At 49.1% G+C, this 22,189-nt stretch overlaps 1 protein-coding gene across 2 annotated transcripts; it reads left to right on the top strand.

The window, feature by feature from the left end:
• The first annotated feature begins 14,892 nt into the window (after positions 1–14,892).
• On the top strand, positions 14,893–21,527 carry LOC120928040. Of its 2 annotated transcripts, XM_040339114.1 has the most exons (3): positions 14,893–16,039; positions 19,660–20,302; positions 21,064–21,527. In XM_040339114.1, the coding sequence occupies exons 1-2, from the start codon at positions 15,175–15,177 to the stop codon at positions 20,253–20,255; spliced, it is 1,461 nt and encodes a 486-aa protein (XP_040195048.1). In that variant the 5' UTR covers positions 14,893–15,174; the 3' UTR covers positions 20,256–20,302; positions 21,064–21,527. The 2 variants fall into 2 exon arrangements, with proteins under 2 accessions (XP_040195048.1, XP_040195047.1); XM_040339113.1 differs by lacking the exon at positions 21,064–21,527 and having other exon boundaries at positions 19,660–20,620.
• The last annotated feature ends 662 nt before the right edge of the window (positions 21,528–22,189 follow it).

The raw sequence follows: 22,189 nt of genomic DNA, 5'->3' as shown, positions 1-22,189 counted from the left end.
ACCACGTCAGACATTAATTACAGCAGAAAGTTTGTAGTGTAGGGGTCTATATATATATATATAATAAATGTGCCTCAGCATTCACACAGCCATAATGCATATTCCCCACAATGTACCGTATTTATAGGGGTATACCGCGTGCCAGAGTATAACACGCACCCCAAGCTTAGCAAGGTAGTTTAAGGAAAAAAAAGAAAACTTACATTTTTGCCCTGCGTCCATCGGCAGCCTTGTCCGGCGTCCATCTGCGGCCTTGCGCGGGGTCTGTCCAGCCTTGTGGGTGTCCATCTGCGGCTTCCTTGCGCGGGGTCCGTCCTGCCTTGTGGGTGTCCATCTGCGGCTTCCTTGCACGGGGTCCGTCCTGCCTTGTGGGTGTCCATCTGCGGCTTCCTTGTGCGGGGTCCGTCCTGCCTTGTGGGTGTCCATCTGCGGCTTCCTTCCGCGGGGTCCGTCCTGCCTTGTGGGTGTCCATCTGCGGCTTCCTTCCGCGGGGTCCGTCCTGCCTTGTGGGTGTCCATCTGCGGCTTCCTTGTGCGGGGTCCGTCCTGCCTTGTGGGTGTCCATCTGCGGCTTCCTTGCGCGGGGTCCGTCCTGCCTTGTGGGTGCCCGTCTGCGGCTTCCTTGCGCGGGGTCCGTCCTGCCTTGTGGGTGTCCATCTGCGGCTTCCTTGCGCGGGGTCCGTCCTGCCTTGTGGGTGTCCATCTGCGGCTTCCTTGCGCGGGGTCCGTCCTGCCTTGTGGGTGTCCATCTGCGGCTTCCTTGCGCGGGGTCCGTCCTGCCTTGTGGGAGCCGAGCGTGGCCGAGCCTAGCCGAGTGCGCAGTACACTCGGCTCGGCTCTAGGCTGCGGCGGGCGGAGCCGAGCGTGGCTAAGCCTAGCCGAGTGCGCAATACACTCGGCTCGGCTCTAGGCTAGCGGCTCAGAGACAGCGGGGATCGGCGTATATCGTGCACCCACGATTTTCCCCTGATTTTAAGGGGAAAAAGGGGGTGGTATACGCCGATAAATACGGTATTTATTATGTATATCTCTTTTGATCGACAGCTCCATCTAGTGGCCATAATGCTGTATTTTTCCTTTTCAGTATTTCAGCAAAATGCCACATTATGGCCACAAGATGGTGCTGACAATCATGGGAAATAAGTATATTAGACACAAAATCGGGATTACTCATGAAGGCTGTGTGAATGCCTAATATATATACAGCACTCAAATTTTCCACTCCCCTGCTTGCATTTTGCGAGTATAAAATGATTGAGGGTGAGTGTGGGCTACCTGGGGGGAGGGGGGCAAGCACATATTATTATTATTATTATTTATTAGACCCCTGAGAGCCGGTTCACACTACCGCAACCAAGGGGGCGACTTGTGTCGCCCCAAGTCGTGGGACATGACAAATTACATGGAAGTGAATGAGAGACGTCTTAATGCACACTACTGAAGTCGCTCTGACTTCAGAAAAGTTTCTTGTACTACTTCAAGGCGACTTGCACTCACTGATTTCAATGGAAGTCGCCTCCAAGTCGGATCCCCTGTCTTAACTGAAGCAATTTCACTGGAAGAGAAACTAGTTTTCTCAGGCAAACTCCTCCCTCCCACAGAGCTGATTACTGTTTGATTGGTCACTGGCAAAGTCGCCTGTCCTAAGCTCCAAAGTTCTCCCCTTCCTCCTCCTTGTCTGTGTCCAGAGGCGGAGCGCATGTAGCGGGTGCTGTGGTTCCCCATCTCGCTTGCTCTCTCCGCTGGCAACTGACAAAAGCGCATGTCCCCAGAATCCAGGCTGGGTACCACAGCGGAGCCTAGTACCGGAACATGTTCCGGCACTAGGCTCCACAAATTAATTCTGTCCAGTGTGCATGAAGCAGTCTCCTGTCTGCCCCGCCCCCTCTGCGTGTGTCAGCTCTTCTCCCATAGGTGGTGTGATGAGAGGCTTCTGGGTTGGCTGAAGCTACTGCCAATCATCCTGTCCACTCCCAGAAATGCTCTCCAAATGCCACCCTCCAAGTAACCAAAGATGCTACGTATGCCCCGCCCCCTGTAATGTGCTTCTGCTCCCAGCGCGCCCAAGCTACAGGGATCTATTGGACAAGTACTGATCTATGGGGACACCTGATGTGGGGGGCTCTGATGGGGGACACCTGCTGTCGGGGGCTCTGACAGGGGACACCTGCTGTGGGAGGCTTTGATGGGGGACACTAATGAAGACTTCTTAGGGGAGCATCTCTGTTTTTGAGTCATTGCCATAAAAACATGTGTAAAGGGGAGGAGTTAGTAAGATGACCATGCCCATATGTGGGCGCCAGAAATATTTTTGCACCCAGGCGTCTGTGACCCTAGGATTGGCCCTGATTGTGTTCCCTAGTAGTTGGTGGGATCCACAATTCATACTTATAACCAGTTGTGCCAAGGGAGGGTTCGAGCCAGTTTCAGGGGTTGATAGCCAGAGCGTAGGCCCGAATTAAACCAGCAGCTCCTTCGGGGGCAGTGCTACAGAAGATTGGAAAAACATTGCCTGGTCTGATGAGTCTCGATTTCAGCCGCGACATTCAGATGGCCCGGGTCAGAATTTGGTGTAAACAACATGAAAGCTAGGATCCATCCTGTCTTGCACCCACAATTCAGGCTGGTGGTGGTATAATGGTGGGGGGGGGGGATATTTTCTTGGCACACTTTGGGTCCCTTATTACCAACTGATCATCGTTTAAACGCCACAGCCTTGCTGAGTATTGTTGCTGACCATGTCCATCCCTTTATGACTACAGTGTCCCCATCTTCTGATGGCTCCTCCCAGCAGGATAATGTCACCATGTCACAAACATCCGATCATCTCACCACTGGACAATGAGGTCACTGGACTCCAATGGCCTCCACACTCACCACATCTCATCCCACCTTTGGGATGTGGTGGAAGGGGAGATTGGCATCATGGATGCGCAGCTGTCAAATCTACAGCAACTGTGTGATGCTATCATGTCACTATGGAGCAAAATCTCTGAGGAACGTTTCCAACACCTTGTTTAATCTACGCAACAAAGAATGAAGTCAGCTCTCAAGGCAACAGGGGGTCCAATCGGGGACTAGCAAGGTGTACATAATAAAGTGTATATATATATATATATATATATATATATATATATATATATATATATATATATATATGTGTGTGTGTGAAGTGCTGCATAAATTGTCGTTGCTATATACATTACCTGTAGTACATAATAATAATACAGTGGAACCTTGGATTACGATCATAATGCAGTCCAGGGGAATGCTTGTAATCCAAAGCACTCGCATATCAAAGCGAGTTTCCCCATAGAAGTCAATGGAAACGAAAATAATTTTTTCCAAATTGGGGGGTGCCGGAGAGACTCAGAAATACTCGGAAATTGTTCGGCTGCCCTCGGAAAACCCCGAAAAGGCTTGGAAACAGAGTACCGTATGTCCGAGTATTTCCGATAGGCTCGCAAACCGAGTCAGGATTTTAAAAAAAATATTGCTCGTATTGCAAAACACGCGTTAACCTCGTTCCTCGCAATCCGAGGTTCCACTGTAAATAAAAGAAAAATGTCTGAAACTTGTTTTATAACTCAACTCCTAAGTGTAATAAGTCTAGTTGCTTTTTATTTGGCAAAATGTGAATCACAAAAATAACCAATGAAACGCGGGGGCTCGACCGGGATGAAATAGTTAAAAAATAGCACGTGGCGGTCAGACAGCAAATAAAGCGCTTTGGCTGGAGTTATAATTCATAGCCTTCTGGACTCATAATATAAAAATATCAATATACATTAAATTCTGAAGTACGGGCAGCCGCTCGCACAACATCCCAACATTTAACACCAGAGATTTACATGATGCATTGCGCTTCGCATCTTTTCATTTCCTTCGCTCTGAAAGTCATACAAGCGATAATCCAGTACAGCATGCTGCTACCATGCGGAACTAATATGTGGTCATTATATGGCCTGGGGCTCCGACAGCGAAGGTTAACACACTAACAAAACAGACATTAGCCGCAATAATAGCCATTTTAGGCAATGGGACTACCATCAGGACCACAGCGCTGCCATATTTCATGTTTCCTCTGTCAGAGATCACTTAATATCCATGCGCATAGATGGAACGAACGCCGCTTCTTCACATCTGCGGGGGATAAAGCCGAGCAACATCAAAGCTACCATCCTCGCCTTGCAACGTGAAAGATGTTTCCGCGTTAATCCTGGCGGGGAGATAATGCTTTATAAATAGTTGGATTTGGAAGTAATAAACTTCATAAAGTTAATTCTCTTGTTCGGCGCAGACTGGTTTGAATGTGGCGGTTTCGAGGGATCCGCAGAGAACGATCAAGTTTTGAGAAGATAATAAAATGTTCATACAAGATTCAAAGGCTAGTCAGGTGTCGGTAATAAGGTGAAAAATTCAGCCAGCCGTGGCCTGCGCAGTTCCATAAAATATAAAAAATAAAAAAGCTAATGCGGTCGTAGGAAGTAGAGACACTTTGTAAAGGTTTTGATGCACAGAATGCAGCAGAAGACGGTCTCTGTACTTCCCGCCGGAGGGGGGGGGGGTGGGTTTACAGCTAGCAACAAACTAAAATGGTTATTTTAAAAACAAGACTGCTAGCAAGTATATGTGCGGGACTGAGCTGAAATAGCCACCCAACGTAGTCCCACTGCATGTGGTGTGGATCTACCCAAACAGCTACTTGGGCTTATCCACATAAACAGCCCCCTACTCAATGAAATTCAGTATATCTCTGGTAACACAGGTGAACAGCTGGAAGCATCCAAGGCTCGAGGACACAGGGGGCCTCCCCACTGGAACTCAGGCCTTGGATACCTCCAATTGACACCTCCATTGTTTTGTTGTTCTCCACCCTATCTGCTGTATACCATTGCAGCGAAAGGTGTCAATGCAGTGATGTGAACCATGCACACAGGAGACGCCTTATCCATGCAATGGGACTGCGCTGAAATAGCCACCCAACGTAGCCCCACTGCATGTGGTGTGAAGATCCCCAAGTTGTCCCACTGCATGAATGAATGAATGAATGAATGACTTGTATAGCGCAACTCATGCGAACTGAATCGCCTCTGGGTGCGTTTTCCAGCCAGAGTCTGCTTGGCTGGTGCGGTCATTTTACCCCGTAGGATCGTGACACGCTTGCATATGGTGTGAAGATGCCCAAACAGCTACCTGGGCTTATCCACATAAACAACGCCCCACTCAATGAAATTCAGTATATCTCTGGTAACATAGGTGAACAGCTGGAGGCATCCAAGGCTCAAGGACACAGGGGGCCTCCCCACTGGACCTCAGGCCTTGGATACCTCCAATTGGCACCTCCATTGTTTTGTTGTTCTCCACCATATCTGCTGTATACCATTGCAGTGAAAGGTGTCAATGCAGTGATGTGAACCATGCACACAGGAGACGCCTTATCCATTCAATGGGACTGCGCTGAAATAGCCACCCAACATAGTCCCACTGCATGTGGTGTGAAGATCCCCAAGTAGTCCCACTGCATATGGTGTGAAGATGCCCAAACAGCTACTTGGGCTTATCCACATAAACAATACCCCACTCAATGAAATTCAGTATATGTCTGGTAACACAGGTGAACAGCTGGAGGCATCCAACGCTCGAGGACACAGGGGGCCTCCCCACTGGAACTCAGGCCTTGGATACCTCCAATTGGCACCTCCATTGTTGTGTTGTTCTCCACCCTATCTGCTGTATACCATTGCAGCGAAAGGTGTCAATGCAGGGATGTGAACCATGCATACAGGAGACGCCTTGTCCATGCAATGGGACTACGCTGAAATAGCCACCCAGCGTAGTCCCACTGCATATGGTGTGAAGATGCCCAAACAGCTACTTGGGCTTATCCACATAAACAACACCCCACTCAATGAAATTCAGTATATCTCTGGTAACACAGGTGAACAGCTGGAGGAATCCAAGGCCCAAGGACACAGTGGGCCTTCTGACTGGAACTCAAATGCTCCAGTAGCTATTAGGGATTGGCTCCCCACAGTATCTGGGTCTTCCAGAGAGGCTATGAGCTTTTAGGTTTCTACCCAGCTGGCCGCAGTAGTGCAATACAATTCAAATTAAAGGATTGGCGTGCATTGTGGTGTGCTGCAATGCAGGTGCAACGCTTTCCCGGGATGTGTATTGCACAGCCATGGGAAGCTTCTCTGGAAGACCCAGCTACTGTGTGGAGCCCTTCCACATTTGCTTCTGGAATATTGAAATTCCACTGGGGAGCCCCCCTGCATCCTTGGGCCTTGGATCCCTTCAATTGGCTCCTCCATTGGTTTACCATTCAAAGGGACTGCAACGCCTCATGCACAGTGCATTAATGCATGCTGTAGTAAGTCAATGCTGGTGTGAACAAGCCTTCAGATGCCTTTGGCAATACTTACCAAAAATTGTCGTGTTCTCCTCCCTATCTGCTCTATGTCATTGAAGGGAAACTGTCAATGCAGTGGTGTGAACCGTCCACACAGGAGACAAGGCATTTTGCCTTGTCCATGCAATGAGACTGTACTGAAATAGCCACCCAACGTAGTCCAACTGCATGTGGTGTTAAGATGCCCAAACAGTTACTTGGACTTATCAACATAAACAGCCCCCCACTTAATGAAATTCAGTATATCTCTGGTAACACAGGTGAACAGCTGGAGGCATCCAAGGCTCAAGGACACAGGGGGCCTCCCCACTGGAACTGCAATGTTCCAGTAGTTATTGGGGATCATTTTGCCCACAGCAGCTGGGTTTTTCAGTGGAGCTATTAGGTTTCTACCCAGCTGGCTGCAGTAGTGCAATACAATTCCCGGTAAAGAATTGGCATGCATTGTGGTGTGCTGCAATGCAGGTGCAGCGCTTTACCGGGGAGCCGGGTAAAAACCTAACAGCTGCCACAGGAGCTGGGTCTTCCAGAGAAGCTGGGATCTATACGTTTTTTAATCAGTGGTCCGCGGCTGTGCAATACAATTCCCGGTAAATAATTGGCATGCATTGTGGTGTGCTGCAATACAGGCGCAGTGCTTTACCGGGCAGCCGGTTAGAAACCTAATAGCTCCCACAGGAGCTGGGTCTTCCAGAGAAGCTGGGAGCTATTCATTTTCTACTCAGTAGTCCACGGCTGTGCAATACAATTCCCGGTAAACCATTGCACCTGCATTGCAACACACCACAATGCATGCCAATGCTTTACCCGGACTTGTATTGCACAACCAGGGCCGCTGATAAGTCAGTACAACTGGCCCTGTTGTAGTGGGCCCCGGGCCAGCAGGGGCCCGGATGGCAACCCCCTTTAAAAAAAAAAATAATAATTATGGCTCCGGAGGTCCACAGGGCCCCATATGACAACTCCCATTTTTTTTTTTATAAAAAATATATATATATTTTTTTAATATATTTTTATTTAATTTTTTATTAAAGGGACATTCTTTTTTTAGAGGTCCGGAGGTCCCCAGGGCCCCGGATGGCAACACCCCTTTTTTTTATTTATTTTTTATGAAAAATATATATTTTTTCTAATATATATTTTTTATATTTTTTATTAAAGGGCCAATTTTTTTTTCTTAGGGGTACACGGGGGTCCCCAGGGGCCCGGGATGAAAACACCCCTTTTTTTATAAAAAAATAAATACATTTTTATATATTTATAAGGGGCAACCCCCCCTTTTTTTATAAATTCTTTTTTTTATATTATTTTATTTCTTTTTATTCCTTTTTTGAGATATATATATATATATATATATATATATATATATATATATATATATATATATATATATATATATATTAAAGGGCTCATGAGGTCTCCAGTGTGGCAAACCCCCCTTTTTTTTTTGTAAATGTTTATTTATTTATTTTATATATTTTTTTATTTTTTATTTTTTTATTTTAAATTTGTATTAATAATTTGTAAAGGGCCCCCCTCCGCTTCTCAATTCGCGGCAGCCCCCCCTTACCGCTTCTCAATTTCAATTTCAGACGGCAGCTACTGTGGGGAGCCCTTTCCCGATTGCTACTGGAATACTGCAATTTCAGTGGGGAGTCCCCTTGTGTCCTTGGACGCCTCCACCTGTTCATCTGTGTTACCAGAAATATACTGGATTTCATTAAGTGGGGCGCTGTTTATGAGGATAAGCCCACGTAACTGCAGTAAGGCAATGCTGGTGTGAACAAGCCTTTGGAAGCCTTTTGGCAATAATTATCAAACATTGTATTGCTCTTTCCTCCCCCCCCCCCCCCTCTGTCCCTGACTCTCCTGTGTGCCATTGCAGGTAAAGGTGACAGTCAGTGACAAGTGGGCAGGGACTGTATGCATTTGCAGCAGTAACCCTGTACAACCCCAGTATCACATCATGTCATATGGCTAGTTTAGATGCAAATAGTCCTTAGCAGAGCTAATCTTAAGATTTTCTCTTGCTCCGAGCAACAAAAGACGTCCAGAAAATAGAATTATGGGCCCATTAGTGCAAAAACTTTCCATAAGGTGAATTGCGAGATTGCTGTGCATGTCTTGCCTTGTGAATACAAATATGAATTTTACTCGCTGTGACTCCGCCGTGGATGTACTAATGGCGGGTGGATAAAATCTAGCTCTAATATGACAGGGTCATCAGTTTTTTCCCAAAGTTCCCCAGTCGCTTTTATCTGATGCATGTCGATAAAACGAATATTATTTCCCGGCAGAGAATCTATTTTCTCTTGGTAAAGCGAAAATGTTGCAGAACACTCAAAAGTGAAATTGTGGTTTGGGAAATACAAAAGAATGACATTGTTTCCTTCTGAAAATGCTAGTTTTCTGGCTGTTGATGCTGTACTTCACCACCAGGAACGTGGTTGAGCAGGGCTTTTTTTTTTAGGTGCGGGAACTCCTCCCTTCTGAGTCACCCCTTGACTCTGCGCCCTACCCACCCCCGAGCACCATTCCTTGGTTCCACCCCTTACTCACCACCGAACACCATTCCTTGTTTGCACCCCTTACCCACCCCCAAGGACCATTCCTTGATTCCACCCCTACCCACCCCTGAGCACCATTCCTTGGTTCCACCCCTTACCCATCCCCGACCACCATTGCTTGGTTCCACCCCTTACCCACCACCGAACACCATTCCTTGTTTGCACCCCTTACCCACCTCTAAGGACCATTCCTTGGTTCCACCCCTTACCCACCCCCAAGCACCATTCCTTGGTTCCACCCCTTACCCACCCCCAAGCACCATTCCTTTGTTCCACCCCTTACCCACCCCCAAGCACCATTCCTTGGTTCCACCCCTTACCTAACCCTGAGCACCATTCCTTGGTTCCACCCCTTACCCACCTCTGAGCACCATTCATTGGTTCCACCCCTTACCCACCTCCCAATACCACCCCATTTAGAGAATACAGAACCAAGTATAATGTTGTGGTAATATTTTGTATGTAACTTGTTAATGATAACAAGAAAGGCAGTAAAATAGATCTAGAAACAACGGACAGCCCAGCAACAATAGATCCACCCCAGCAACAATGCACTCCCAACAGCTAGCATCAATAGACCCTCCAGCAACAATAGACCCCCTTCCTTAACAGTAGACCCCACCCAGCAACGATTGACCCCCCTTCCCATAGGAAAACTGCCAGGTTAAAAACTGCCAGGAATCCCGGCGGGAAAAAAAGCTGGTTCTTTTTTTTTCCAGCAGTTTTCCTGTCGCGAATACTACGATGGACCATACACACGGCCGGTTTTCCCCGGCCAAAAGCTCTCATGGCAGTTTTCCCGACGGGAAAACCGGTCGTGTGTACGAGGCTTAAGACTGGGATGCCATTAAAGTTCATGTGTCCCAATACTTTTGACAATACAGTGTATGTATTGTGTTTTTAGCTACCCAGCTTTAGGAATAGTGGCGTGCCCTTAATTTGCCTTTATTTTAATCGTCTACCTATGTGGCGCCTGAGCTTTTCTTATCACCCATTTGTCGATTTGAAAAAAAAATCAATCAAAGCAACATGACATTCTTGTAAAAATGAAACTTTAATTCATATCGGCAGAATTAAAAGTGCTTTTTTTTCCTATTTATTTCAAGCACTTATTTATTTCAGATTACTCTGGGAAAAAAAGAGAAACGATCAATATTAAAATTGATATTTTCTCTGTGAAGGAGTGTATAATAAACAAGTCTAAGGCTATAAGTTTCAAGGAAAAAAATGGTTGTGTATTCTTGTGTTCAGGCGATCAGGATACTGGTGGACCTTAAAGGCCAATTCACTCCTAAATAATCCATTGCGGTGCCTGGATTATAAATAGGCTATCATTATAAATGGGCTATCATTATAAATGGGCTGCCAATGCACCATGATGAGAGAAAGAACATACATGACCCTTTTTGAAAACGTTGTACACCAGAATGTACAATAGAAGGATTTTTGTGTCCTTGTGTAGACACCAAAGAAGGATTTTCGTGTCCTTCTGTAGACACCAAAGAAGGATTTTTGTGTCCTTGTGTAGACACCAAAGAAGGATATTTGTGACCTTGTATAGACACCAAGGAAGGATTTTCGTGTCCTTCTGTAGACACCAAAGAAGGATTTTTGTGTCCTTGTGTAGACACCAAAGAACGATTTTCGTGTCCTTCTGTAGACACCAAAGAAGAATTTTTGTGTCCTTGTGTAGACACCAAAGAAGGATTTTCGTGTCCTTTTGTAGACACCAAAGAAGAATTTTTGTGTCCTTGTGTAGACACCAAAGAAGGATTTTTGTGTCCTTGTGTAGACACCAAAGAAGGATTTTTCTGTTCTTGTGTAGACACCAAAGGGGGTATTTTTTTCCTTCCTCTGGATCCACTGCAGTATTGGGGTTCAGTATAGGGCCCTATTGTATTTTCCTGGTGTGGGTTAAAGTGAAGACTTTAAGACCACCACTAGATGTCCTGATATTAAGTCAGTTGTGGATTACCCTTTTAGGGAGTGAGGGCCCCACCAAGGAGGTATTAGGTTTTCCCATCACTAATGTTACGCCAAAAAACCTTGAGCCTTTTCATTTCAATGGCCTTGGAGTGCAGTGGGTCCCTTGGAGCAATAAAAGATATACCAAGGATGGAAATAGACACCAAAGAAGGAATTTTGTGTCCTTGTGTAGACACCAAAGAGGGATATCTGTGTCCTTTTTGAACAAAACTGAATACTTTTTAAGGGGTATTTTTTGCCTTCCTCTGGATCAATTGCAGGATTAGGGTTCGGTATGGGACCCTATTGTATTTTCCTGGTGTGGGTTAAAGTTAAGACTTTAAGACCACCATTAGTAGTCCCGATATTAAGTCAGTTGTGGATTGCCTATTTAGGGAGTGAGGGCCCCACCAAGGAGGTATTAGGTTTTCCCCTCACTAATGTTACGCCTTAAAACCTTGAGCTTTTTCATCCCATTGGCCTTGGTGTGCAGTTGGCCCTTGGAGCAGTCAAAGATATACCAAGGATGGAAGTAGACACCAAAGAAGGATTTTTGTGTCCTTGTGTAGACACCAAGGGAGAATTTTTGTGTCTTTTTTGAACAAAAATTCATGTTTTTTAAGGGGTATTTTTTGCCTTCCTCTAGATCCACTGCAGAATTAGGGTTCGGTAAAGGGCCCTATTGTATTTCCCTGGTGTGGGTTAAAGTGAAGACTTTAAGACCACCACTAGTAGTCCCAATATTAAGTCAGTTGTGGATTGCCCTTTTAGGGATTGAGGGCCCCACCAAGAAGGTATTAGGTTTTCCCCTCACTAATGTTACGCCTTAAAACCTTGAGCTTTTTCATCTCAATGGCCTTGGTGTGCAGTTGGCCCTTGGAGCAGTCAAACATATACCAAGGATAGAAGTAGACACCAAAGAAGGATTTTTGTGTCCTTGTGTAGACACCAAGGGAGGATTTTTGTGTCCTTTTTGAACAAAAATTCATGTTTTTTAAGGGGTATTTTTTGCCTTCCTCTAGATCCACTGCAGAATTAGGGTTCGATAAAGGGCCCTATTGTATTTTCCTGGTGTGGGTTAAAGTGAAGACTTTAAGACCACTACTAGAAGTCCCGATATTAAGTCAGTTGTGGATTGCCCTTTTAGGGAGTGAGGGCCCCACCAAGGAGGTATTAGGTTTTTCCCTCACTAATGTTACTCCTTAAAACCTTAAGCCTTTTCATCTCAATGGCCTTGGTGTGTAGTGGAGCAGTCAAAGATATACAAAGGATGGAAGTAGACACCAAAGAAGTATTTTTGTGTTCTTTTTTGAACAAAAATTAATGTTTTTAAGGGGTATTTTTTGTCTTCCTCTGGATCAATTGCAGGATTAAGGTTCGGTATGGGACCCTATTGTATTTTCCTGGTGTGGGTTAAAGTGAAGACTTTAAGACCACCACTAGTAGTCCCGATATTAAGTCAGTTGTGGATTGCCCTTTTAGGGAGTGAGGGCCTCACCAAGGAGGTATTAGGTTTTCCACTCACTAATGTTATGCCTTAAAACCTTGAGCCTTTTTATCTCAATGGCCTTGGTGTGCAGTGGGCCCTTGGAGCAGTCAAAGATATACCAAGGATGGAAGTAGACACCAAAGAAGGATTTTTGTGTCCTTTTTGAACAAAACTGAATACTTTTTAAGGGGTATTTTCCGCCTTCCTCTGGATCAATTGCAGGATTAGCGTTCGGTATGGGACCCTATTGTATTTTCCTGGTGTAGATTAAAATGAAGAATTTAAGACTGCTACGAGAGGTCCCGATATAAAGTCAGTTGTGGATTGTCCTTTTAGGAAATCTGGGCCCCTCCAAGGAGGTATTAGGTTTTCTCCTTACTAATGTTACGCCTTAAAACCCTGAGCCTTTTCATCTCAATGGCCTTGGAGTGCAGTGGGCCCTTAAAGCAGTCAAAGATATATTGAGGATAGAAGTAAACACTGGAAGCAGATGCCTAATGTTACGCCTAGACAGGTGTCTGCCCCCCCCCCCCCACTCCCCCCTGAAAGGTGCCAAATGTGACACCGGATGGGGGAAGGTTCCGAAAAGTGGAAGTTGCGGAACTCTGCTTTAATAAATATTTTTTTACTAGTAATGGCGGCGATCAGCGATTTTTATTGTGACATTATGGTGGACACATCAAACACTTTTGGTGCTATTTTGGGACCATTTACATTTACACAGCGATCAGTGCTATAAAAATGCACTGATTATGGTGTAAATGACACTGGCAGTGAGGGGGTTAACCACTAGGTGGCTAGGAAGGGGTTACGTGTGTCCTAGGGAGTGATTCTAACTGTTAGGGGGCGTGGCTTACTGTGACACGACACTGATCGCTGTTCCCGATGAGAGGGAACAGACGATCAGTGACATGTCACTAGGCAGAACAGGGAGATGCCTTGTTTACACAGGCATTCCCAGGCCCGGATTTACTTTCTTTGCTGCCCCAAGGCCAGGTCCTTCAATGCCGCCCCCACCTGCGCAGTACAGGGGGGACATTATCTGCTGGGGGACTTTTTCATCAGGACACTGAGAAGCGGGGGGATGTTGCTGCCAAAAATGACATTGAGCATTGGGGGGTGCTGCTGCCGAAAATGACAAAATTACATTGAGAAACGGGAGGGGGTTGCTGCTGCCAAGAAATATCTCACCTCCTCTTCCCTCTGTTTTTTCTCCTCTCACCATCCGCGTGACAGGGGGGAACTCCCGATATGAAAGTAAAAGTTTCCTCTCCTCTCAGCTGCAGTGCCGCCCCTGCACCCACTGCCGCCCCGAGGTCTGGCCTTGTTGGCCTTGTCTGGAATCCGGCCCTGGGCATCCCCCCGTTCTGCAGCTCCGTGACACACGATCGCGGGACACTGGCGGACATCGAGTCCGTGGGTCCCACGGGCACGAACACGGAGCTCGCGGCAGGAGTGGCAAATTTAAAGGGACATACCTGTACGCCCATTTGCCTCTCCTTGCCATTCTGCCAACGTAAATGTTCGTGCGGCGGTCGGCAAGTGGTTAAGAAAGACATGGAAGTCAAAAAACGATTGAAAGCATCCTAGATATTCCACGTTATGCCACCAGTGAAAACCACCGAAGGCAGAGATGGACAAACATAACAGGTTATTAATATAATGCATGTCTGCTAAAGAACATGTCGGTTCTTTACAAAACTGCCAATGTAATTTCCCATCTCCCGTACTACTCGCAGGTACTGTGTTTGCACAGCTTTATTAAAAAACGAAACTCACTTGGTATTTTCTATACAGGAGCAATCGAAAAACAATTACCTGCGCCTTCGGGGGAAACAGAAAAGTACATTTCATTGAGTGGATGCTTTAATAGCCTGTGTAAACTGTGTCCTACATGTACTTAAAATTCACAGGTAGACCATTTCCCTCATGATCTGTCAGTACCGGAGGCTGCTGAAATAGCTCAATCCGGGTAAGTGGTAGCAAAACATGGCTGAGATCTGTACCGCGGGTCAAAGTGGGGGCCATCTTGGTGATCTCATTGGACCGGTGAATGGATACAAACAAGTTTGTACACAAACTGCATTGCCTTTCCTTCCAATTTACTCCAGAAACATTAACTGTCCTTAAGTGCCCGCCAACACCCGGACGAGAAGGCGAAAGAAGGAAAACAAGAACTTTCCTGAATATTATCTCTATGCTCTGCGGGAACTCGGGAGATATTACCAAATCACTGATATGCTTGTCTGTTTCATGACTGTAAAAAGTTTATTTAATTGTAAATACGGTAATAGCACCCCTATGTCAAATTATCAGTGGAGCAGAAGATTCTGGCAATGGGATTTTGGCAAGTTGGTTCAAGGCACACTGCATAGAGTAGAGTTCAGATCTGTAAAAAAATTGGTAAAAAATGCGCAACCAACATAAAAAACAAAAACAAGCAAAGTGTCCAGACAAGTTCGTAGCTGCAATGCAATGGAGGCGGAGGACAGCATGACAGGGTGTAGGGAACTTAGGTGTAGAAAGGGTTAAAGTTAGAGGGGGTGGTTAATAGGATCCTAGAAATTAACTATTGGAGGAGGTGAGGAGAGGGGGAGGAGAGTTCAGTGAGCTAGGTGATGCTGGAGGAGGGGCAGCATCAGTCCGGGGGAAGAAGCAAGGAGAGAAGTCCTGCAGCCTGTCTGTGTATCGGGTCAGCGCTCTGGGTCATCTGTGGAAAAGGCGAGGAAGGGAAGAAAAATGTCAGAGGTAGCCGGGTTGTTAGCGCAGCTTCAAGCTGTTGCGGAGGTCCACGGCGCGGACTGGCTGCAAAGCCAGATCACCGCCACTCTGCGGGGGGTGCAGCAGGCCCCGGTCGGGTCTAGGCCTGCTTCAACGCGCGCGAGGCGGTCGATACCGCCGGAGCGCTTTAGCCCAGATAATACCCCCAGGTCACAGCGTCGGGTGCGGAGTCCCAGTAGGCCCCCGTCGGGCCCCCCCGCCAAGCAATCTCAGTCTGCCACTGCACGGGCGGGGGGCGGGGGGGCGGGAAGCGCGCAGCGCGGGGGAGCCTCTCGGGTGCCCAGGCCTACCTCCCCTGTGTTGGTGCAGGCCCAGATTCACATGGCTGTCCCCGGTGGCGATGTTCCGGTCGGGGGGGCGGCCCGGCGTGGGAAGGACCCTCAGACAGGCGCCGGCCTAGCTCGGTCCACAGGCGGCGGCCTCGCACGCGGTGGGGATGCGTTCAGGGATGCAGATGGAGCGACACCAGGCCAGTCACGTCAGTCGGGAGGTCCCGCCTCCAGGCACCGTTCGGAGTCTGGGAGGGTTGACCGGAGGGGCAGTGGTGCTCAGGCTGCAGCCGCAGTGCTGAGGGATGATCTGATTGAAGAGTTCAGCAGCGATGGAGACGAGAGCCCTCGGGGGGTGGTGGCTCCCATACCTGTCACAACGCCAGCTGTGTCCAGAGGTCGGGGAAGGAGTGAGGAGGTTCGTCAACGACCACACGGGCAGGCGGCGACCGGTTCCAGCAGCAGTGAAGAGGGGGAGCTGCCGGAGGACCCCGCGGAGGATGGACGTTATGGGAACCTGTCGGCTGGAGGACCTTCACGGCCGCGCCGAACCGGTAAGACTACATCTAATGTGGTTGCGGGGGGTAGGGGTGGGGTTAGTGCGCAGGACATTAGTGGGGGGGTGGCGGTGCTTAGTCCCTCAGGGGAGGGGGGTGTGTGGGATGCCTTACGGGAATTGTTACGTAGGCTAGATGGGGGTGCTCCTCAGGTTGCGAGCCCGCTGGGTCCTTGGGTCCCCCCGGTGCCAGTACCCCCCCTCCCGGTTCCTGCCCCCGCCGTTCAGGCGCTGACAGCGGTAGTTGTCCCTCCCCCGGTGCCGGCGAATCCAGGGACAGGCGTGGCAGGGACACAGACGGACAAGGACGGCGTGGGAACGGCGGCGGAACGCAAGGACAAAGACAAGGACAAGGACGGGGACAAGGTGCGGCTGGATGACGCGGCTAGGGGGGAAATTTACATTTGCTTTGAAGGGCCGTTGGGTGCCCATCTTAAGCCAGAGGTGAGGGAGAAAATTCAGAAGGACGAGTTTGTGGAAATATTTTCCCTGCTCCCGTTGGAAAAATTTCACCTTGACCGGGTGAAGCCGGACGAGAGAAAAAAGGATGAGGAAGAAAAACGTCGGTATAGGCTCATTCCGCGGACGTTTACGAATTGGCTACAGGCGTTTGCGATTATGGCTAGCGTGATCGGGGAAAAGGCCCCCGAGAAATGCACGGCCCTATTCTGTTACCTTGATGCCATTCACGAAGCGCATAGGGTGTACGGGGGTCTGGCGTGGTTGAGGTATGACGAACAGTTTCGTCAGCGCAGGGCGGTGCGTCCCTCCATCCGCTGGGACCATAAGGACATTAGCCTGTGGATGAGGTTGATGACCTCGACCAGGGCGGCGGGCCAGTCCTTTCCTGGGGGGGCCGGCGGCGCTTCCTCCGCGGGATCGCCGGCCCTCAAAAAGAAAGGGGTGTGCTGGCAGTTCAACGACGGAACCTGTCGTTTTGGAGGATCATGCCGCTTCAAGCACGAGTGCTCAGGGTGTGGTGGGTCGCACGCGTTCAATAGGTGTTTCAAACAGGGGAAGCGGGCCGGAGATGGCGCTGGAAAAGGGAATGACGCCGGTGAGACTGGAAAGGATGCTGCCTTTTCTAAGTAAGTATCCGGACAGGGCGGCGGCGCGTTTGCTAGAGCAGGGGTTCGGGGAGGGTTTCGTGATTCCGAGTTCGTTGGCGGAGGTCCCTCCGGTGGCGGACAATTTGCGGTCAGCTCTGCGACATCCGGGGGTGGTGTCGGCTAAGCTGGCCAAGGAGGTGGCGCTCGGCCGGATGGCCGGCCCGTTTCGGGAACCACCTGTGGGGGGTTTGGTGGTGTCCCCGTTGGGCGTAGTCCCGAAGAAGGAAGTGGGTCAATTTCGGATGATACATCATCTGTCGCACCCAAAAGGGGGGTCGGTCAACGATGGTATTGATCCGCAGAGTTGTGCGGTTACCTATACATCATTTGATGCGGCGGTGTCTTGGGTTAGAAAGTACGGGAAAGGGGCTTTGATGGCAAAGACGGATGTGGAATCCGCCTTCAGGCTGTTACCGGTGCACCCCACTAGTTTGCGTTTGCTGGGGTGCCACTGGCAGGGGGAGTATTTTGTTGATCGTTGCCTGCCGATGGGTTGTTCCATATCGTGCGCTTTGTTTGAGACGTTTAGCTCGTTCTTTGAATGGGCGGTCAGGGAAGTGGCGGGGGTGAATTCCGTCATCCACTATTTGGATGACTTCCTGTGCATAGGACCCCCGGACTCCCGCTGTTGCGGGGTTCTGTTGGGTACGGTACAGTATTTGGCGGAACGTTTTGGGATCCCCTTGGCCCCCGACAAAACGGAGGGCCCTGCGTCTGAGCTGGTGTTCTTGGGGATCACCATTGACTCGGTGGCGATGGAATGTAGGCTACCAGAGGATAAGGTGTTGGCTTTGAGGAGGGAGGTCAGTGAGGCCCGGGTGAAGCGGAAGATTCGATTGAAGGAGCTCCAATCCTTGTTGGGGAAGTTAAATTTCGCGTGTCGGATTATTCCCATGGGACGCATTTTCAGCCGAAGGCTTTCAGGGGCCACGGCAGGGGTCCGGGTGCCAAACCATTTTGTGCGCCTGACCAATGAACTGAGAGACGATCTGAGGGTTTGGGGAACGTTCCTGGACTCTTTCAATGGTCGTTCGATGTGGCAGACGGGGCCGGTCAGCAACGCTGACCTGGCTCTATTTACCGATGCGGCGGGGTCAGTGGGCTATGGGGCCTATTTCAACGGACGGTGGAGCGCGGAGCCCTGGCCGGAGTCTTGGAGGGCAGCAGGGTTCCTCCGGAACCTGGTGCTGCTGGAGTTGTTCCCCATCGTGGTGGCGATGGAATTGTGGGGGGAGTTCTTCAGGAATAAAAAGGTGCGCTTCAATTGCGACAACATGGGGGTGGTGTGGGCGATCAACAGCATATCGGCATCCTCGCCCCCGGTGATTAGGTTACTGCGGTACTTGGTACTTAAGTGTCTCAAAGTGAATGCCTTGATATATGCGGTGCACATTCCTGGGGTGGATAACAGATTGGCGGATGCTTTATCTCGTTTCCAGTGGGCGGAATTCCGGATCCTGGCGCCAGGGGCAGAGGGGCAGGGGGAACCCTGTCCTCAGAAGTTGTGGGACATTGCACTGGAGTCGCCGCAGGATTGATTCGGCAGTCGATCAGCGAGGGAACGTGGCGAGCTTACTCTAAGGTGTGGCAGGAATGGTCCGCACTGAGGGAGGAGGTAGGAGGGTCGGAAGATCCAGAAGACCTGCAGTCGTTGGTCTTATACTTTGTGTGCTGCAATTACGAGAGGGGAACCTCGGGTGGCGCCATTAGCAAAAAGATGGCGGCATTGGCTTTTTTATTTCAGATGGCGGGCCTCAGGGATTTTACAAAATCCTTTGTGGTGCGCAGGGTGTTAAAGGGATACAGGAAGGGCAGTACTACACGGGATTCCAGGCGTCCGGTGTCGTTCGCGGTCCTGGGTACGGTATTGGGGAATTTGGAAAAGGTTTGCGCATCGCTTTATGAGCAGATACTTTTTCGGGCTGTTTTCGTTCTGGCCTTTTTTGGGGCATTCAGGGTGGGGGAATTAGTTTCCCCCTCCAAGGTGGTGGGGGGAGGACTACGAATGCAGGACGTTAGGTGCCTGGAGGAATCGGTGGTGATTTGGCTTAGCCGTTCGAAGACGGATCAACTAGGTAGGGGCGTAAAAATAGAGTTGTTCCGGGGGAATTGTCCACTAACATGCCCGGTTGAGGTGGTAAGGCGGTTTTTGGGCGTTCGCCCAAAAGGGGGGGAGGCTCTGTTCATCCATCAAAAAGGGGAATGTTTGTCTCGGTTCCAGTTTACGGCGGTGTTCCGGAAATGTCTGAAGGAGGGGGGTCTAGTCCCGGGAGAATATTCGGCGCATTCGTTTCGAATAGGGGCAGCAACGGAAGCGGCAAGGGGAGGCCTGCCTGCAGATTCTGTAAAGCGGATTGGCAGATGGGAGTCTAATAGATATAAACTGTATGTACGGCCTCATTTGTTGTAAACAATGAGGTATCGGTGGTTGACAATGCTGATGTTAATGTTTTCGGGGGGTTGTTTTTGGTCCTGCTGGGTATTGTTTTTCTCTTTTATGTCTTTACAGATCCCCAAGGTTGTCTGATTTGGATCCTAGGACATTCATTTGTGTTTTGGGGGGCAAGAAGGGCGGATGTCAAGCCTGGGGGGAGACAGCTGGGGGTGCCCAGGGAGGAAGGAAGGGTACGATGGATAGGGATTAGGGGTCTCATGTGGCAGAAGGTGTTACCCGAAGTTCACAGGGGGGCTAGCTTAGACAGGGCCCCGGACATTTTGGTGATACATGCGGGGGGGAATGATTTGAGCGTCCGGCCGATGCGCCAGGTGATCAAAGACATACAATGGGATATACGCCGACTGCGGGCCTCTTTCCCTGACCTGATCATTGTTTGGTCAGATATTGTGGCTCGCATGGCCTGGAGGGAGGCCAGGTCATTGGAGCGTTTGGATAAGGCCCGGATAAAGGTGAACAGAGAGGTGGGCAGGTTTGTGGTGCAGCAAGGTGGGATAGCGGTTCGCCATTCAGATTTAGAAGTTGAGACTTGGAGGTACCTGAGGGGGGACGGGGTTCATCTCAACCCGATCGGGATCGATCTTTGGGCTCTGGGATTGGAGGAGGGCGTTAGGAGGGCTTTCCTGGTGTGGCGGCGGGCCCAAGTGTGAGGTGGTCCCACTTGTGCCGCGGTGGCGGTGGGTTCCCCTGCCGTTTGGTAGAAATAGACGGTGGTTAGGTAAAAACGGTGGGGGGGCATAGTTACAGGGATGGTGTCTGCCTTTGTGGTCTGGTGTCAGTCTGGACCACCAGGGGAGAAGTGGGTGGGTCTGTGGTCAGCTAGGTCTTCGAGTCGGTAGTCGCGACTGGGGACATGTCGTTAGCTAAGAGGGTACCACAGGCCCAAAAGAGTGATCAGGGGTTGTCAGGGGGACTGACAACCAAGGTATGGTTAAAAGGTTTAACAATTGAGGAATAGGTTAAATATTTAAAGTTGGGTGATATATATATGTATATGATGGTGTATATATATATATATATATATAGTTTTTGTATTTGTTAATAAAGGCCTACCAGGCCATTTTAAATCCAGCAGGTGTCAGTGTGATTATTGGGAAAGGTTTAATGTTAAGGGGTATATGCTTGTATTGGTTGGTGCGGTAAGTTATCCGGCTGCCCTAGTCAAGACAAGTTCGTAGCTGCAATGCAATGGAGGCGGAGGACAGCATGACAGGGTGTAGGGAACTTAGGTGTAGAAAGGGTTAAAGTTAGAGGGGGTGGTTAATAGGATCCTAGAAATTAACTATTGGAGGAGGTGAGGAGAGGGGGAGGAGAGTTCAGTGAGCTAGGTGATGCTGGAGGAGGGGCAGCATCAGTCCGGGGGAAGAAGCAAGGAGAGAAGTCCCACCCTCCCGCCCTAATTATAGGAGTTAGGTGGTTTTGACAGTACAGGATGGCGGTGGGTTCCCCTGCCGTTTGGTAGAAATAGACGGTGGTTAGGTAAAAACGGTGGGGGGGCATAGTTACAGGGATGGTGTCTGCCTTGGTGGTCTGGTGTCAGTCTGGACCACCAGGGGAGAAGTGGGTGGGTCTGTGGTCAGCTAGGTCTTCGAGTCGGTAGTCGCGACTGGGGACATGTCGTTAGCTAAGAGGGTACCACAGGCCCAAAAGAGTGATCAGGGGTTGTCAGGGGGACTGACAACCAAGGTATGGTTAAAAGGTTTAACAATTGAGGAATAGGTTAAATATTTAAAGTTGGGTGATATATATATGTATATGATGGTGTATATATATATATATATACAGTTTTTGTATTTGTTAATAAAGGCCTACCAGGCCATTTTAAATCCAGCAGGTGTCAGTGTGATTATTGGGAAAGGTTTAATGTTAAGGGGTATATGCTTGTATTGGTTGGTGCGGTAAGTTATCCGGCTGCCCTAGTCATGTTATGAAAAAACAGGGCTGGATTCAAGAAGCAAATTGCGCCTGTGTAACCATAGTTACAGAGCGCAATTGCTTACTTGCCCCAGAGTAACGAATGCTCCTGATTCAGGAACCTCGTTACGCCGACTGCAGCCTAAGATATGCGCGGCATAAGGCTCTTATGCCCGCATATCTTAGGCTGCATTCTTGCGATGGCCGCTAGGTGGCGTTCCCGTTGTGCTCAGCGTATAGTATGCAAATTGCATACTAACGCCGATTCACAACGTTCCGCGAGCCCTGCGTACGCAGTTTACGTTGTTTCCGTACGGCGTCTTTCGCGTAAGGCTGCCCCTGCTATTAGCAGGGGCAGCCAATGTTTCACACGTGTACCTGTCGTTCCCGTGTCGCGAAATTTCAAATTTACGTAGTTTGCGTAAGTGATTCGTGAATGGCGGTGGACGCCATTCACGTTCACTTTGAAGCAAATGACGTCCTCGCGACGTCATTTGCCGCAATGCACGTCGGGAAAGTTTCCCGACGGAGCATGCGCTCTACGATCGGCGCGGGAACGCGCCTAATTTAAATGATTCCCGCCCCCTACGGGATCATTTAAATTGCGCGCACTTATGCCGGGCATTTTGCCGGCGTGCCCACGCAATTTACGGAGCTACTGCTCCGTGAA

Source organism: Rana temporaria, chromosome 2 (genome assembly GCF_905171775.1).
Source record: "Rana temporaria chromosome 2, aRanTem1.1, whole genome shotgun sequence".
NCBI lineage: Eukaryota > Metazoa > Chordata > Amphibia > Anura > Ranidae > Rana > Rana temporaria.
Note: the sequence above shows the minus strand (reverse complement) of the source record. Positions and strands in the feature narration are given on the sequence as shown.